Source organism: Falco punctatus (assembly GCF_963210335.1).
Source record: "Falco punctatus genome assembly, chromosome: Z".
Classification (NCBI taxonomy): Eukaryota; Metazoa; Chordata; class Aves; order Falconiformes; family Falconidae; genus Falco; species Falco punctatus.
In genome coordinates this window covers 45982861-46001772 of record NC_137586.1, presented here as the reverse complement: position 1 = coordinate 46001772, position 18912 = coordinate 45982861, and the positions used below count along the sequence as shown (strand labels likewise).

General features: G+C 37.0%; 1 protein-coding gene across 6 annotated transcripts in view; it reads right to left on the bottom strand.

The window, feature by feature from the left end:
* LRRC2 (leucine rich repeat containing 2) overlaps positions 1-18912 on the bottom strand; it is a 103105-nt gene that overhangs the window by 50771 nt on the left and 33422 nt on the right. For all 6 annotated transcript variants that reach the window (XM_080373242.1, XM_080373244.1, XM_080373241.1 and 3 more), the window contains 2 exons: positions 15143-15288; positions 5359-5569 (listed from right to left, as the gene is read on the bottom strand). In XM_080373242.1, the coding sequence (XP_080229368.1) occupies positions 5359-5569; positions 15143-15267 (336 nt within the window). In that variant the 5' untranslated portion in view covers positions 15268-15288. The remainder of the gene's footprint in view (positions 1-5358; positions 5570-15142; positions 15289-18912) is intronic.

The window sequence follows — 18912 nt, the reverse complement described above, 5'->3', positions numbered from 1 at the left end:
TAAAATCAGGCATAACTTCAAAAGAATGGAAGGAGGTTCCATTCTTCTACCAATTGCCCTGACTTACTTTTTTTCTTGATATTATTTCTTTAAATTGTATAATCATATTTACAATTTGCAAATGTAAGCTTACAAATACTTTGCTATAATATGGGGGTTTTAGCATTCTCCTCCTAACAATATATTTTGTGTTACTGAAACATAAACTGATGTGATATTTTACTTCATTTACAAACTAGATAGGGATGGGAACTGAAATTTGCACAAGCCTTACATTTTCTTTACTCTCTGATTCCCTTGTGTTCTTTTGTAATCTTCTGCTGCCATGCTAAAGCTGGCAGCCTGCTGATAAATTGCTCCATGAAGACTGACACTTGGAGGATAGCCAGTTTTTTGCCTTTAACAGCAAAACAATACCTCAAACTCCTTTGAATTTTGGGAGAGGGGAAAAAAACAACTATTGAAAAGAAATAAATAGCAAACCTATAAACATTGCTGATTATGTTATTTCTAACCAGGAGAAAGTTTACCTGCTAGATATGAGCCTGAACTAAAACGGTGGTCAAAGTTCTGAGAAGTTTCAATGTAATTTCTTTTCTAGCTCTGTAGTTTTATCTGTCATGGGCCAAATCAACTCCTTGGATCCAAATCTCCCTATCGTTGAGAAAGTTAGGAGTTAGTTCCAAAACTAATATGTCTCAGGGACACCTTTATTACCTGGCTGGGTCGGTTGTTTTACACTTTCGGGGGAAAAAAGACCTCTAGAAGTTAAACAAGCACAAGAGACATTTTCTCTGTCCATTCAACGCAGCAATTCTACTTGACCCTTTGCGCCAAATAAATACCTCACTGTCTCTAACAGCTGGGAATAACAAATGGAAATTCTCTGTTCTCTGTGAAAATACACACTAAGTTAGATGATAAAACTGTGAGAATAAATAACAAGGTATTAATTAATTTGCTGTCTTTTTCTGTGAAAAAATGATATGCAAGGTCATGATTTACAAGTAAAGGATTTTACCATCACTCATTCATTTACTTGTCATGCACATTTAACACTGAGCTTGTTTAAAGTACGTATGCATTCAGATCCTCTGCTTAGGTAAAGCAGCACAGCCAAGAACAGTCCTGCTCCGCATTTGATGAATATCATCACCTTTCCTTTCCCAATATTGATGTCACAAATTCAATAATTTGTTTTTCCTGAATATTTTTTGAAAATCATTTGAAATTCACTGACCCACTGGAGAATCAACATTCATTAGTCAGGAGCAGAAAGTAAACACTCAGAGGGGAAAAACAGTTAAAGTGAAGTCACTGAAAAAATTATATGAATATTCATGGCATTATTTTGCCATAGTTTTCATTCTGCTCTAGTAGCAGTGCTATTTCTCTGAAGAACTAATTTAATCCTGTAGATACATGTCTACATGTACAAAGGATATCAGTGAAGGGTTTCATCAACTCTTCATCATTCTCTCCTAGGCGACTGATTCAAACAGACAATTCAAGAGTTCAGAGTCCTTACACAGCAACTTTTTGTGGTGGGTTTGCCTGGAAAACTCTCAGATAAATAACAAGTTTTTCTGAAACATACCTTCGGAACCTCAGATTACTTGTGGCACAGTACACCATACTCATGCTGTCAATCCCATGGGTTTTGCAAACACCAGAGGATTTAAAAGACTCACTCATGGGGCAATACAACTGGATTCTGCCTAACTTTTTTACAAAGAGAAGTGAAAAGCCTGCCTGATTTCATTTACATCAGGTTATAAGACTGGTTCCTTTGTCGTTATAAGACCTTTTCTTTCCTAATTCGTTACTGTTCCCAGCTGGCAGAAATGCCAGTGATAACAGACACAAGTTGTAAATATTTGGTTGGTATGCAAAAGAGTAGCAAGGACCACTGACCCTTAAGGATGTTGTCACACAGCCTCTTCCAGGTGGAGTTCTGACAGACAAAACTATCTCATCGCTGTAGTTATCAACCACTGTCCACAGTAGAAGCTAACCTCTCTGGACAGACATGGCCAGACCAGTACCCAGGTCAGAGGAGGACTTTCAGATTCAAAGGGACTCACTGAGTATATGCTCTTCAAGCACGAAGGCTTGATATTAACCCTACTGACAGCGTTATTCGATTTCCTTTTAAGTTCGTGTGACCATGCTGTTAGAAAACCTTTGTGACTTGAAATGTCTAGAGGCTTAAACTGCACGTCTCAAAAAATTAGCCTAAACATGAATGATAATTAGTAAGAATTAATCATCCACAAGGAATTACGGATCTGCGTAAACAGAATACAATTCCTCAGAACTCATATGCTGTAAAATCAAGCCCTACTCTCTTTAGCTAGTGGTCTGTGCCTATTTCTGTAACCTAACATTCATTGTATGAGCTTTATTTTTCCTCAGATATGTTTAAGTAATTACAAGGAATTATTAGGAAAATTATTATTAGGTTTCCCCCTGATGCAAATACATTAAAATTTCAATGGCATTTGACAGGTGGAAAAAAAAAGTGGCACAGGGGTCCTGGAAGGAAGAACATCTTAGTAGGATTTCAAAATGTGTTATCTGTTCTGATTTTCTCCCTTACAAAGGTTCTCAGGAGATCCAAGATCTTTTCAAAAAAGCACTATCCAGGTGATTTTCAAAATAATTTTCCAAGCTATTCCAGTATATGATGGGGTGTTTTATAAAACCCATTTTTAACCTGATACTCAACAATGCAGAATCAGTGGGCCAGATTCACTGTTATGCTGTATGGATGTGGAGCACGAGACGATAGCATCTTTGTTACATGTCTACACTTTTACCGTCTAGACAGCCTAGGCACTGATTAGTGCCCAACATAAGCTACCATTCTAACTGACTGCAACGTGGCAAATAACATCATTAGCTGATCTGTGCACTCAGCTCATTTGCTGCTGAAGTTTCCAATGAGAACCCTTCCACTGAGACCTATGGCAAGGATGTGGTAAAGCCACTTGCTTTGATCTTGAAAAATCCCTGTGCTGGGGATTACTCCTCCTGAAGACCTAACTTCACAGCATCCAGAAAGAGAACTGCTACAGCCCAGAAGCAAGCCCTGTTCTCAAAATTAAATCTGTAAGTCATACCAACAACCTACTCAGATTTAGCTATCAACTGTCTGGAGGATATATTACTGCTTCACTGATGAGAGGAAAGGGGAAACATAATGGAAATACTTATCAGCTAAAAGCAAGTGAGATAGAGGATTGAGCAGCCAGTTCCCAAATGGACACTTCACAGGGCTGTGCTGTTTGCTGCTGCCAACCCTAAGTGGCCAGCCAACAGCAAACTGAGCTGGCTATCTGCCTGTAAAACTGCACAGGCAATCCCAGCTCTGACTTCTCCTAGCGTCTGAATGCTTAATCATCCAAACTTTCATCTCGTAGGTGTATTTGTGTGCAAAACACATTAAAACAAAACCACAACTGATACCACAGGGCCCAGCTATGTAACACACAGGTTTCTCTGAGAAAACTGTCACATGTCCGCAGACCTTTTCACATGCAAATTACCAGCCTGTGCAGCTTTGGTTGTATAGTCTGAAAATTCATTTTGCCTAAGTGCACTTTTTTGTGAGAGAGTAATAGGGGAAAAAAGTGTCATGTCTGATTCTGTCTTTGGTTTAGAAGCAGCAGTCGAGATTTAAGAACACAAAATAAATGACATGATTTGTATAACCAATGTAATTTTTATGAAATTTCTGCAATAAAGTGAAATATACTTCCTTCAGAACTTTATCAAGAGAATTTTCACGTTTTTTTAAATCATTTTCAGCTGTTAGAGATTGGTGATGTTCTTTGAGTTTTAATAAAGCAGCTTTGATTTTATCTTTGTCTGCAAACACCTGAACTATGTCACAGTATCTTGGTGAAAAAGAAAACCCACTTTAACCAGGCTAGAGCTGGACAATGAGGCACAGTGGTTGTGTGTTGTGGCCACAGAGAGCACAGGATATGTAGACAGAAGTGCAGGGTGGTTAGGAGTGTACTGTTCAAGGTAGCATTATGTACATAACAGTACACTGATAGCTCTTAAATGTGATCTTTCAGTGTGTCAAATTGAAATTAAATGCTCTGGAAAGCAGAGCAAATTATATGTGTTTGATTTTGCCTCCTAAAGTGAGGCTTTGTTTATGGTGACAAAGCAAAATGTTAACAGTTTGCCAAAAAGAGAATAAGCAATAGAAAAGTTTAGTTATACAGCTCTCTGCTCCCTGATGCACTGAAAATATTTGCAATTCCTACTATATCAGTGTCTAGGGAGCTGTAATATCTTTTTTTCTTCTAACTTACGTACAAAGTTTACAGCACAGGGAAGTGTGCAATATAAGACTACACAACTTTAACTTCATTTCCAATAACCAAGGCTCTTGAAAGATGAAATGTGATAGCTCTCCAGCAACCAGTCCTACCACATGAATGGCTGGCACCGACTGAAGAAATAGCCTCCTTACTAGAGTTGGATGGGAAGCAGGGTTTTCTATTTTTAAAAAAATTCATCTATTTTGTGTTTATTTGGAAAAGAGCTGAGGCCAGAAAAAGACAAAAGCTGAGAAAGAAAAATCTTCATATTCAAGATCAAATCTGGGGTAAAGTTATATCAAAAGAACTGTTTTAGTAAAATTAGCCATTTGATCAATTGACTTTTAACTTGCATTTTTTGTAATGAAGACGTCAAAAGACTTTCATGTTAATAGTGTGTACTCTAAATACATTTCAGTCAAAGTTTTAACATATCTAGAAGCCTTCAAACCAACCCTATTCTACCTTTTGCTGCATTTTGAAACAGCACTAATTCAGAGCTTACTTCCAAACAGCTGTTTCACATCAAACACAACTGCACATAAAAAATGCTTTTTTCAACAAGGCCATTGTGGATTGATGCTAATATTAGTTTTGATTTGAACAGAGCTTGACAAAAATGTTAGCACACCATTAGAGCAAGAAGACAGATGTCTTGAGTAGTAGAAGACATCAACAAGCCAACAAAGCTGAATGTTTTTTGCATCTTTTTCCACCTACTGGGGAATTTCAGAGAAAGATACCTTATTGCAATATGATTGCTTACACCAAAATTTTTGAGAAGGCTGAATTACATGTATCAGTAGAGAATTTAAAATAAGCATATTTGAAAACTAAGCCACTAGTTCAGGGTAAGATAGGAAGTGCTTTTGTCACTTCTAATACTGTGAAAAACCATCAATCTCATATGCATTGGCAAAAAAAAAAAAAAAAAAAAAAAAAAGGGGCTTTGGGGATTGGAAGTTGCAGTGCTAGGCTACCCAAACTCTTTAACAATAGAAATATTTTCCATTATAATTACCATCCACTGCTCTCCAGAAAGCTGAAAAATAAACTTGTTTTTTTCCTTATTTGCTTCATCTGACAAAGTACGCCTCTTCTGGAGCTGAGGAGCCTTTCCGTAATTGTCCAAGATCTTTTCATCAGTGTTTACAAAGCCATTCTTGAGGTATTTTGATTGAGGAATGCCTTTCTTCCGGCACTCTAGTATGAAATTCCATTCCTGCTTTATCCTGAAATAGTGTCAAAAAATGGTTTATGTGAATCAGAGGAAACAATATGGCCAATAAGCCTTACAGCTTCACCTTTGTTGCACAAGTACTGAAGAAAACAAAAATATGTATTCCATGTATTGACCATTTTAAAAAAAACAAAATAAAACAAACGAAAATACCCAGTGTTCCTGGAGTCATGCTTAGATTTTCTAGACTCACACACAGATTTCAGATGAGCAGGATTTCATTTACAGGTTATAAAACAGATACACTCAGGGAATAACAGAAAAGTAGAGACTAAGCACACTGTCACAGAAAACAGCATGAATGATGCCCGTTATTTCAATAAGGTAGGAAATATATTCTCACAGAACAAGTTCTATGCATAAACAAAAACAAGGACCTGGTGATATATGTAAAATTTTTAGTTGGAATGAAGTCATTTTAGAAAGTAAGAAGTTAGAAAAATTCCTTTTCTTTGCCCTTTCTTGTTCAAGTATAATGATCTTTTTTTATTTTTTTACGCATTATCTTCCAATATCATTGTACCAGGTAGAGGCAGAGGTCAAAGTTACCACATCAAGTACTTTCAGATTCAATTTCAGTGTTACTTGAGGCTTACCTCCAGGACAAATTTTTACCCATATAACTTCAGGTGCAAGCTGAATTTGATATAATGAAACACAACAAAAACACATGCTTTAATTAAAGAGGGATTTATTTCAGCTTACTCAATTAAGGAAGAGGTTGATCAACTGAAGCAAGACTTCTTTATACCAAAATAAGACTGTGCAGAGCACCTTGCTTCATAAATCTGATCTCATGCTTTGAATGCTATATTTTTGTGAGATTCATTTATGTGATCTCCACCCTCTGCCAAATTTTTTAAGCTGAAGACTTGAAAACTGACATGTGAAGAAGGACATAAAGTTCAGGACAATGTGCCCCCTAGAAAGAGTCGAAAGTGGTATGTCCTATAAAGAATCACATGTAAGTTTGTAAAGTTCAAGCAGGAATTAACAAAACCTGTACACCTATTCACAGTTAAGCAAGGGATTCTGACTGAAATGTTAAGACGTTAAAAAAATGGCACATGAAACAGAATGCCTGCTTTTAAGTCACATACAAGAAATCTGTTATAAACTCAGGTACAGGAAACATCTTTCAAACTTGGTGAAAATAAGTATTTTTGGGGCACTCATAGCAAGGTATGAGATAGAAACTACAGGGCAGAATATATTTATGGGAATATGATAGCATAGATTAAAATTTGTATTTGACTCAGTGCTATCAAAATAAATCTTTAGGGATCAAAACTGCGTGCCTAAAAAGGCAAGGTATTACTGAGGCAGCTGTAAACTGCCCAGCACGAATTGTGGCACTTACTGAAACCTTAGGGGATGTTAGGGAGAATTTAAAGCAGAGAGCACAGCAACAGCAAGAGACTTCAGCTACCCGCATACACACAGTACATTAATGCACTGCAGACAATATACACTTTCATACTGTTTATCAAACCAGCTAGCTTGAGAGACCACAGGAGGACCTGATGTCATTTCAAGGAGTAGCACACTGTACATAGGTCATCAGAGACCTACAGAAAGCTCCCTCTATAATGACAGCAGTGTACTCCCATGAAACATCTTTATAAAGAGAAAATAAGGAAAAACATCTACAAATATTTCAGAAGATGAGCTGCATATAACAGTGAAGTTGGTTGAACATCCAGCTCACTGGGTAAAGTGCTGGCAGACTGCACGAAGACGGCACAATCTCAAAGTACATTCTAATGAAACCACTGTAAGGATCTCTTTCTCCTCTCATTTCCAAAAACAGAAAAATAAAAAAGATAAAATGGCATTTATGTTCAAATGAAGAAATTAGAAGGCAGAACAAATTCTGGTAAATTAAATGTAAAACCACAAAAAAACAAGTGAAGCCACTTACTGCAGGTATACAAATGAATAGGAAAAGGATTTCTAGAATATCAGAAGCAGAAAGCCTCTCAGAGAGACAGTAGGAGCAATAACTTATCAAGGTATGAAAGGAGCAGTGAAGGAATAGTTAAGGAAGTTATTGAGAGCTGCAGAAAAGTTATCCTTGGCTTCAGTTTTCATTAGAGAGATCAGTATGTTCTTTATAAGTAGGCATCTGGAGGACTTTCTGATATTTAAAGTGTCAACAGAGGATAACTGAGAATTAAAAATATACAGATTTGAAGTAAATCTCCTTGTTTCTCTCAGTGTCTGATTGTAGACTGCTTTATACCACAGCAAGCTGTGATATATAAATGAGTTAGGAAGAGAAAGGTTGGACAGACAGAAAACATGTCTAGCATCATCTTCAGCTCAAGGAGTCACTCGAGGTACTACAGCTGCTAGTACAGTGATGGAAGAGTTCACCACCAACTCATAACATCTCAAGATCTTTTCTGAAGGTACTTGAGATAACAAAGACACGAAAAAGGTTATAGCAGACACAGGTCCTTAGCCCATTTTGTGATCCTTCAACATGTTGCATCTGATATTTCTGGTTACAGAGGGAGAGACAACTGAGTACCTGATTGCGCAAGGCAGACCTGCTGAAGGGTATCCCCTCCAGCTGCACTGTGGAATCACTCAGATGATGGAATGTTTCAAATCAACAGACATGAAAGTTGAAATATGTCTTTCAGGACCAAGACCCTGGCATTCTTTTTTTCTAAAATATTCTGAGTGATTCTAGCTTTGCTTACCACTGCTGCTTCTCACTTCCCCTTCCAGTCCTCCACATACAGCTTTTCTGTCCCTCTGTGAAACTTTGCATTACTGACCTCTCATTTCCATGGAATTCCTTCATTTTCTTACAAAGCAATCAACATTTGATCTCGGTGCATAATTCAATGCACTGAAAAAGCTTGCCCCAAAGATGCTTTTTTTTTAATTCATTGCTTTTCATTCATGCACAAAAAATGACTGACTTGTTCCTCACAGTATAAATTCTAAGAACATTAGAAGCTTAACAAACAGAAAGAAGAGGTCAAGAAGTCTAACTCTCAATAAGAAGTAAGGCATCTCAGTGCTGGCTGACAGGTAGACCCCAGGAAGATGACAGCAGAGGTCTCAGATCTAAAAATTTTCTCTCTCACAACAAGGAATTTGAAAATAGCACGAAGGAAGCTACATTAAAGATGAAAGAATAAACTGTCCTGTGCCACTTTACTGATAACATGTACAAAACACAAATCTCAGGAGGTCATGACACATTGTTAGCAAAATAAAATAAAATCCACTTAACATAAACTGCTGTTAACCAGATCAGTCAGTGAAATATTGACCTCAGAGAAAAGACAGGCATTAAAAATTAAGCCTGTTTAGGAATTCAACATGAAAAACATGCACTAATGTGGAAATCCTGGGTCAAATTTATTCTTTACTTATACATTAAATGATGGCAACATGCACTGTTAATCTTTTAAAGAATGTCTGCTTATGGTCACCAGGCTAAGTACTGACAAACACATTTTGAACAGATGGAAAGTGAATTAAAGCAGAGCAACTTACATGCATAATTTTGTACAGTACATCTCAGAATGAAAACATTATATATCCTAAGAGCAGAGGCTCTAATATTTTACAACCCCTGCTTGCACCCTTGGGGTACACACTAACCAAGTGAATCAATATGAGCTTTCCTGGCCTGGAGGTGCAACTTACATTAAACTGGTATGTATCGTTAAGCAAAGATTATAAAGCTGTAAGCTGCAGGTTACAATTGAGATCAAACCAAAGGGATCTGTTCAGTTACATGGTTGTCACTCAGCTCTGTCTTTGTCAAAAAATTGAAATGATGGTAGTTCTTAAAGGTATTTTCATAAAAGACCATTTTAAGTCTTCCTTTGGTGATAATCCTCAAATAAAACAGAATTACCACCACATTAGTCCTATCTAGAGGCTACCATGTGAATCTTCAGGAAAGACATGAAAGGCATCTGAAAGTGTGGCAAACAGGAAAAAAAAAAAAGACCACACAAATAAAATCAGCCTTTAAATGCACTAATATACTTTCAGAGAAATTTAATTTCTGGTCTTGGCACTTTAAAGGCTCCTGATATTCCAGGAACACATTTTCATATATGACAAACAAATGAGTTGGTTATTAAATCACATCTCTCCTGAAGTTTATGTCTTTTTATTACTGTTCAGCAATAAAATATTTTGATCTGCCTCTAGAGCTTGATCAAACAGTTGCCATCAAATTAAAGAAACAACCACCATTTTCAATATTCAAAAAGTGGGTGTTAGTCAAATCAAGCCTAATTTAGGTGGGAGTATGAACAAAAATAAGTATTTTTTCTGGACACAAGACAATGAGAGCTAAGATTCCAACTCAGCTAACTACTCCAGTATTTCCACTTGAATTATGCAAATAGTCCAACTAATTTTAAAACAAGCTGATTGCATGCTGCTTATATTTGTCAAAACAAAAAAAAAAGTTATGTGTCATACCATCATCTGTAACACAAAAGCACACCTAAAACAGACTAAATGGTAGAGGAAAGGTTAGTCACTAAAGCAGACTGTAAACAGTAGAGGAAAGGTTAGTTCTAGCAAGCTGTTTCCAATACATGGCTGTTTCTTAGTAAACTTTCAGGACTAATAGCGTATAGATATGAGACAGGAGCCACACAGAAATGGAATAATCAAGTAGTTCCAGTCTGGTTAGTGCTGAAGTTGTCTTCAGGTAATCATTCCCCAAACATTACTTCACTATTGGAGTATGACTGCAGCAAAAAGATTTAACAACGTATAATTTTTTTTATTATTATTATAAATATTTCCCTTCAAGGATATGGGAGTCCCTTGCTTGGCATTTTAGATCCTCCAACAAAATCACTATTCTAATCAACCTGATGCAAACAGTTACCGTAAAATAAATTCAGTGATCACACCCTTCAAAGGAGCGACCAGCTTGGAAAACAAGAAGACTGCATTAGTAAGGATTCCAGAGCCACCTCCGTAAATGAACAGCAGCTGGGTTTCTTAGAGTGGTTCTTCCTTCTGCAATTACCCACTGCTCAACATCCGATTAGGAGGTCTTGAGGAAAAGCTGTTACTGTAGACAAAGAATGGAAGTTTCATTAGATGGCACTGTTACCTCTAAATCTGGATGGAAGAAATAGCCGCGCTACATGGTGACACCAGTTTAGTACTCCTGGGTGATGTTTAAATCAGAATCACTAGCCACTCAGGATCATTAAATAAACCTATGGAATTTTTATAAAAGCATGACAGTTAAACTGAAGCTCAGCCCAAACTAATATTCCTGATGGACATTTGCTTCAAATTCAATTGGATTGATTTAATTTCAGTCCCTCTACCAGGCTCTTCCATGGATTGTAAAGGATTGTGGCTGAACAGCAGCTCTTATCTTTCAACACATTTGTGTGCATTATATTAGATGCAAGGTGTGCATGCACAAGTACCTAAGAACAAAGGCAAACAACTTAAGTGGTTATTAGTGCTGCAGATCTACTCCCAGCTTGTTGCCTATAGTTTCTGTTTGGGACGAAGGACTCACAAGCCTGAGTTTCAGGCTTGCTTAGAAAAAATACTGAATTGGCTATTGAGTAGGAGAATAAAGGTAAACATCACAAACAAAATCGTAGTTCAGGTACAGACAGTTATAACACTGAAGTTTAGCAGAGAGATAAAGACAAATCTATTTTATTAAACAAACACATAACCTGTCAGGGAAAAAAGTTACTGTCTGCCTGCAGAGTGAAAGTTTTCTTTTGACATTTAACATTCAGGAAGTGTGTAGCTCAGGAAATACGTGCACATTTAGCTAGCCAGACCTTGAAAGGAAATTTCTGGAGAAGAGACACACTGGAAGAGGTGGCTGAACAAGCTGTTATCTTTGCTGCATGTTTGGTTGGTGGAGAGCGGAGGCTGTGCCATTTCACAGCTAAGATTTAGATAGCTAATCTTGGTAAATAGCTCTGCTGTTTCCCCACTTCAATGTTTAATTTGTTGACCTTCAATTTTTACCTTACCTGCTTTTCAGACAAAAGACAAATATGTTGCAATCCTTAAAAAAAAAAAAAAAAAAAAAAAAAGCTAACTGTAAACTTTCACTCTTATTCCCTTTCCAAAACAATAACTAATAGAAAGGAAAAATTAAATGGGAAAATCAACATACCACATCAAGTTAGCCTGACAGCATTCAGGATTTCAGGATACAATATAAAATCATTCACTACTACCACAATCTAGAAGATGAAATATAAAGCAATGATATAAACACAAGCTTCTTTCCATAATATAAACTCTCATAAACATGGAGATAACCACAGAACAGTACGCATTTTTTGTAACATTTCATGTTTCATATTGTATGGGAGATTTAGAATGGGCTTGTCTGATGGGATTAAGGACATGAGGTAAAATGAAATTAATCCTACACAACACGGTACTGTTTCTTTTTATTTTATACTCAGTTGCTGGTTTATATGTGCTCCCAGAAGCAGTGGTTTTCTTTTTATTTTATACTCAGTTGCTGGTTTATATGTGCTCCCAGAAGCAGTGGTTCCTTAAACTGCCATACTTCCACAGTCCCACAAAACCAAAGGGGAAACAGAGGGCTGAATAAACTCTACTTAAAGTGATGTGATACCAGTGTCTGAGATCCTGATATGAGCCTCTCACAATACTCTTAAGTAGACTGTTCTCCAGAATCAGCTTTCACTGGCCAGCTGCTTAAACATGTTCTAAACCTGTAAGTTCCCAGAATCTTTAAAGACTGTACCATTAAGGCAAACAAAGTTCAAGCTCTGTGTTTATTTGTGAGGTTTTCCTCTTAGAAAATCTTCAATCACAAACTAGAAATATCTCACATGTGGCTGCTTACGGACCCTGCATGAACTAAATTACTTTGCCGCAAGGCAAGCAAAGTTCCCTAGAGGTTAGTTGGGAGTTTTTCCTCAAATAATACATGCTACATTTCACGACATAGTACCAGGTAGCTTTCTACATAGCAACACTGCTGAACTGGTAAAGAACTGCACAGTCTCAAGGGCATTAGTGAATTGTAGCCTCTTTGAGAAAAATTGGACTTAAAAAAAAAAATAAATAAAAGCAAAGCAGCCTCAGCAGGTCAGATTCCAAACTCATCTGTTACACAAGTATATTTGCAGAGAAACTCTTAATTTCAGCCCTACTTGGGAATTCACTCCAGCTGCAAGCAAAAATAAATATTTAGAATATTAAATGCTAGAATGCAGTCCCCAGTTCAAGAAACTGCCTTCTTTGAATGTCTCCTTGGAATTACTGTTTTGGGTCATAACCCTTCCCAAAATGCTTTCTTACTGTGACTTGACAGTAAGTACCAGCATTGATTTCAGTGGCTTTACGTGACAGTGATAAAATATTAATCTCCAAGTAGAATATCAGAATTTTGTCACTCATGAAACTCCCTAAAATAATGAAATGTATTTATATATACAGGGAAACATTATTTCTATCAAGCATTTATTTATAATAATGACAATTATATTTATACTTCTGATATACTAACAACAAGCAAAATCTTGTCCTATTTTTGGCCCAACTATTTTCGGGAGCATTGAAAAGCATCTAAGAAATAACTTGCAATCTGACTATTGGGTCCTGAAGACCAGTGGTCACTGCACATTTCATAAAACAAAGAGTATTTTCATTTTAACATAATTTTACATTTTATTACCAATACTTTTATGACTTTGACCATTATTTTACCAGATTAATCCATTCTATGAGGCCTGCATCATAAGAATGAACATGAGCTTTCCTGATAAAGTGCATCAAGATAAAGTACTGTATGTAAATTGCAAGCTAAAGGAAGAAAACAAAAAAACAAATCCTTTGTGAATGCTGAAAATACACTTGGAAACTTTTACTTCTCTGTGTCATATCCCAAGTTTCTCATCTACAGCTGATGCAGGAAGACAACAGAATGACTTTGGACCTCATTAGTGGAAAAGATCAGAACAAGCAGTCAAGCTCCACTCTTTCAGCTGGAGGGGTGGCTACAAACAAATAACCACTGGCAGAAATAGCAGGGAGAATGTATTTTTATAGAAAACACAGGTCACAGTAAGAAACAAGGCTTAACATAAGCTACTGACAAAAAAAATGGGAGCTGAAATTAGCTACTTCAGAGCACATAAGGTTACCCTTTTCCATATAGAAGTTCCTCATGCCTGGCACTTCTTGCACTAGGCTTTGTTTGGCTTTGCTTTTATGTTACTAAACTCAGAAGTTATCTTCTTTACCACAGAAAACCAAAACCTAAACCAAACATGACAGGGGGATGTTGACATTTAGGTCCATTGGGACCAACCTTTCATCAGTTCTCAAGATGAGTGCATGTGCCACTAGAAGCTACAGGTATGGATTCCTGGTCATAATATTCTTTTTATGAAGAAGGTCACAGCAGTACCCCAAGAGTTATCTGTAAGCGTAACTCATAAAGCAAACTTTTTCTGTCCATCAGCTCACAGCAAAAAGCAAGCTTATCCGTCATCTCATAGCAAAAAGTAAGCTTATCCTTGCTAGAGAATTTAACCTGAAGGGCGACCTTCATTTTTTAGGTTTTTTTTGTTACGATTATAGTTTTTAATGCAAGCTTTGGGTTTAGATAGGAGAACCAAGACTGCAAATATGGATGCTTTGAAGAGAAAGGTCTTACAGAAAGGGCAATCAGTCTTTGTATTACTCTGGTCTCCTCTTAGCCCAGCTGCTCTGTTGTCAGTGAAGCTGCACTGGCAGTGAAATATCTGTGAGTCTCCTGAGGTGGCCAAACCACCACATGAAGGTCCAATGCAATTATGCTCTTAAACAAGGGCACTGTTTAACCCTGTACATTTTATGTTTAATGCAGAAAGTGGGTTTTATTGCTTTCTTCTCTTCTCAGAGTGGAAAAATGGTAAGTCATATATATGTTTCCAAATGGGAATGACCATAAAGAAACCAAAATATTGTTTAAAAAAAACATAAATTAAATAAAAATAAAAATAATAACAGGATTAGTGGGTGCAAGCATTATAATAAAGGCTGTCTTTAATAATTGAACAAGAAAAAAAATCTCTGATAATTCTTTTATTCTACCCTTTTTGTCCTATTAAGAAGCAATTGTATGTGTCCATTTATTTAATTCCTTTCATTCCTCCTGTCAACTGAGACATAAAGTATTTCCACGTACTGAATTTTATGAGCACGTTTCATTAATTTCATAACAAAAAGCCATACTTTTATATAGCATACAACAATAGAAAGGTAAAAAATGTGTTATTTTTCTCTTCAAATTAAGTCTACACAGTAGACAATAAAATATACCATTATTAAATCACAATGTACACAGGAAAGAGCAGGGACTAATGAAATACAAGTTTAGCTTGTGCTGCATTTCCCACAATCATCTGAAGAAAGGAGGTGAAAAATCATTGAAATCAACACACACACACACACACACAAAAAAAAAAAATTAATCATCTGACAATGCTTAGTATATAGCAATGTTAGTGGATAATAAGAATGGATACCATTAAAATTAACAACATAAAAGTTGGCTTACTTCTCCAATGAGCTTTTTTCTAATCTTTCTTTCTCTTTCCTCTGACGTTCTTTGTTCTTCTTAACTCGAGTTTCCCACAGTCCTCTTATGAGAGAAAAGTCAAATATTATCACCTGATGCCCCATACTGTCAACATTAAGATCCTCCTGCAACAACAAGCATCATGAACACCTCAGGAAAGGAATAATGAGAAAAATAAGGAACTAAATTATCAGTAAAGTTAAAATTATTTGTGCAAAAAAAGTTGAAGTCACAAGAAACTTTAACATAGTATGCTTTCCGTCTTACCCAATTCATTTGGGGTTTTGTGCTGGCAGTAGTCAATACACCATACAATTGTCTTCTACATAAAAACTATAGCAAAAGCTAAATGGTGAGTTTTTTGTATTCTTTTCCCTTTCCAAAATAAAGGCAGAGTTGCAAATAAATACTAATTTCGTTAAGTAACACTGATGAAAATAACTTTGAAGACTTTGTATTTTTAACAATTTATGTAACTAAAATTAAAACGAAATGTCATAAAGAATTTATTCATTGTAAGTCACAAAAAAGCACTTTATCTTGGGTCATCATGTATTGATGTTTATGCACCCCAGCTATTCTGTTCCAGTGGAATGTAGGAATTTCCAGTGTTTGCACAGGTAGATGCTTATCTGTGAAAGGCATTAAAAGACCAGCTCTGTAACATACAATGAAAACTTACCTAAGGCAGAGATAAGGTAAAGAGTTCCCCATCTACTAGTATGCATAGAATTAACTTCCAACATTCAGAGATTTGGTATCAATGTATCATATGCAGTTATGAACTGAGCTGAACTGGAACCTAACTCACCAAGATTTCCATATTCAATTAGAGCCACAGAAACTTCTTGCATGAACCCTTCCCCTACTGAAGTCCACGACCAGGCTCTCATTCCCTTTAACAGGCATGATGCTTGAGTATGACCCAATATGAATGCTACCTTCTTTTTACTCAAGGAAAAAAATGCACTGCAACACCTTTAACAACCCCAAGAGATGAAGACCTCAGATTTACATCTTGTGAAGTACAGCAGGAATGGCAACAGGATATTCCTTACTAAACTGTAGCAATGGATCAGTACCAACAAAGAAAACAAATCACCTACTAAATCACTAATGCAAGTACAGATACAAACCTTGATAAAATAGATAAAACTGTACTCTCTTTCTTGAAGCACTGGTGAGGGTACAATCATCACAATACACTGGTTTTCATGAAATGCAGCTAGACTGTCTACAGATCACTTCTGTCATGCTTACTTCTTTATAATATGGTTTGCAATATTCTTCATAATATGGACTTGCAAACAAATCATATAAAATGGATGTTCAAAGCCTTTTAAAAATAATTGCTTCTACCGAGATAAAAAGCAGAGAAAACAAAAATCTGGTTTTTTTTTAATTTGATTGAGATTTCATTAGATACCACATTTATTATACTACTAATAAGCTAAAGAAAAAAAAAAAGAGAGAGAGAAAAAAAAAGAAAACAACAGCGGACCATCTACTGAGCATTTAGAAAGCAATCTGCCCCTTCCTTTACTGGGTATTTTCAAGCTTTCATTTATTACTTTTTCCTCAGACCTTACTGTGACCATTTTTTCCAAGCTCTACATCCTTCAGCTGGGGCTATTTATTATCTGTCTTTCTGCTTCAATACTGAGGAGGAAGATTTTCCCCTCTGCCTTTTTCCTCTTGCAACTTTGTAACTCTCCCCTTTCTTTTTCACCTCCTTTCACTTGCACATCTCCCCGTAAGACATAACACATAAAGGAATAATTTCTTCTGAGCCAGCAAAACACCCTCAGGTCCTCTGGAAAATGCACAGCATGGACTAAAAAGGATTATGCATAGGTACACCAAGAGAAAAGGTTTCTACCTGTTCACCTTATCTGTGATCTCCGTAAGAAACATGCTTACAAATACCTCCAAGTACTGGCATAGAGACTGGTCAGAGACCAGTATTTTTCTATGACATATTCTTCTGTATCTTAGGATGTTTATATAAACTGCCATCTTTGCTGTTCATAAAGCTGTTTCCATTGCTTGTTTATCTTTTCAAGCACTAACAGTGAGGCAAAAATAGTTCCCAACCTGTCTGGAACCAATTGCTGACAACAGCCAAGTCAAAACCCCATTAATAGCAGGGTAATGAGAACAGTGACCTTATTCTCAGCAGAAAGGTTTATCTATAATCAGCTGCATCCTTCTAAAACATATTCACTAATAATTTACAGGAAAACATTTACCGCATAAAATAAAACATTCTCCTCTGCTGCCCAAATCAAGAAGCCCAGTGTCAAGGACTTTCCCCTCACAGTAGCTGCAGACCAGCAGTCACTCTACTCTGCAGGATCTAATTCATTTTAATAGACCAATTCATAGCAGTGTGCTTTGGTATGAGGGCTACTGCAGGAGCTGAATTGTTGAGAGACAGTGAAGTGGCAGCTGGACACTTGACCTCTGTTGGAACTAGATGGCCTTAATCAACACAAAGTCTGAATAAACTGTGAAAGTACTCTATTTCTTTGACTTTCTCCCCACATTCCTGTCTCTCAGGTTGTCACCTGTTCTTTATTGAGACACTGATTTATTAGGCACTCACACTGAAAAGTTCATACAGCTTTTATCCACATATTGGATTAGGCTGCAATGCAGTGCATTGGGCTTTTTCTTCAATGGTAAAACCAAGCAGAGGAGGAACATGGGTGGGAGGTGAGCAGTGTCCATCATAACTCCTCAGGACTAACCTCTTCAGAAGGAGCAAAGCCACAAATCCTGACCACTTCACAGGGTGCCTAAGGCTTTAGAAGTGTTCAACAGGACAATTGTGAAACTTTGATGCTATCTCCAACTCTGAAAAGGTCACCCAACAGCTTTCACAGGGTTGTTGCTTTTCCCCATATCCTAGTCCAAACAATGGGCATGAGGAATCAAGTGTGATGGCAGAATGTATATTTCCCAGAGTGCAGACACCACCATCTTCCTGATGATAAGAAGCTGTGCAAAAAAGATAACCTGGCAAGCTGGCAGAAACTAAACTTACCTGTTCCTAAGTGTAGGTTCTTTGGGGTGCCTGCTCACAAATGCATGAATTTGTGACAGAAGCAGCAAATACCAATAATAATTTCCATTTCTAGAAATACATAGGGCTGTACCTGTTCAAGTTCACATACAACAATTGCTTTCTTCCAGTCACGGGGTTAGGCCTGCACAAGAAAACCTAAAGCTATCCTCTGTTACTCACAGGTGGAAAGTTACATTTGAGTAGAGAAATGCCTCATTTTAGGCTTCTTCCTAACTTCCTTTCAAGTGGTATTCTACATCTGTGTTCACTCCCGTACTCAGACTCTTCACAGGTAATCACTGGGAAGCATTTTACTGATTGTCAGAAATCACAGAACCAGTGAGGTTAGAAAGGGCCTTCTGGAGGTCACCTAGTCCAACTCCTCCTCAAAGCAGTCACATGGTTGTTCACTCAAATCTACACATACATCAGCTCCCTTCCTCTCCAATTTCCCCATCCTTGTGTAATCCAGCATTGCTCCTTTCACACCCCATATTTACACATGTTCATTCAGGACAAGCTTTGGTCATACTTAGGAGAGTTACCCAACCCACTAACACAGCAGTAAGCAAAAAAACAAAAAACATACTCAAGTTATTTCTCACCCAAGAAACAGGCAACCTTCCTTTTATTAAGGACAAGTCCTGACCATAAAAGTAACTGTCACCTGCAATTGCAAGAC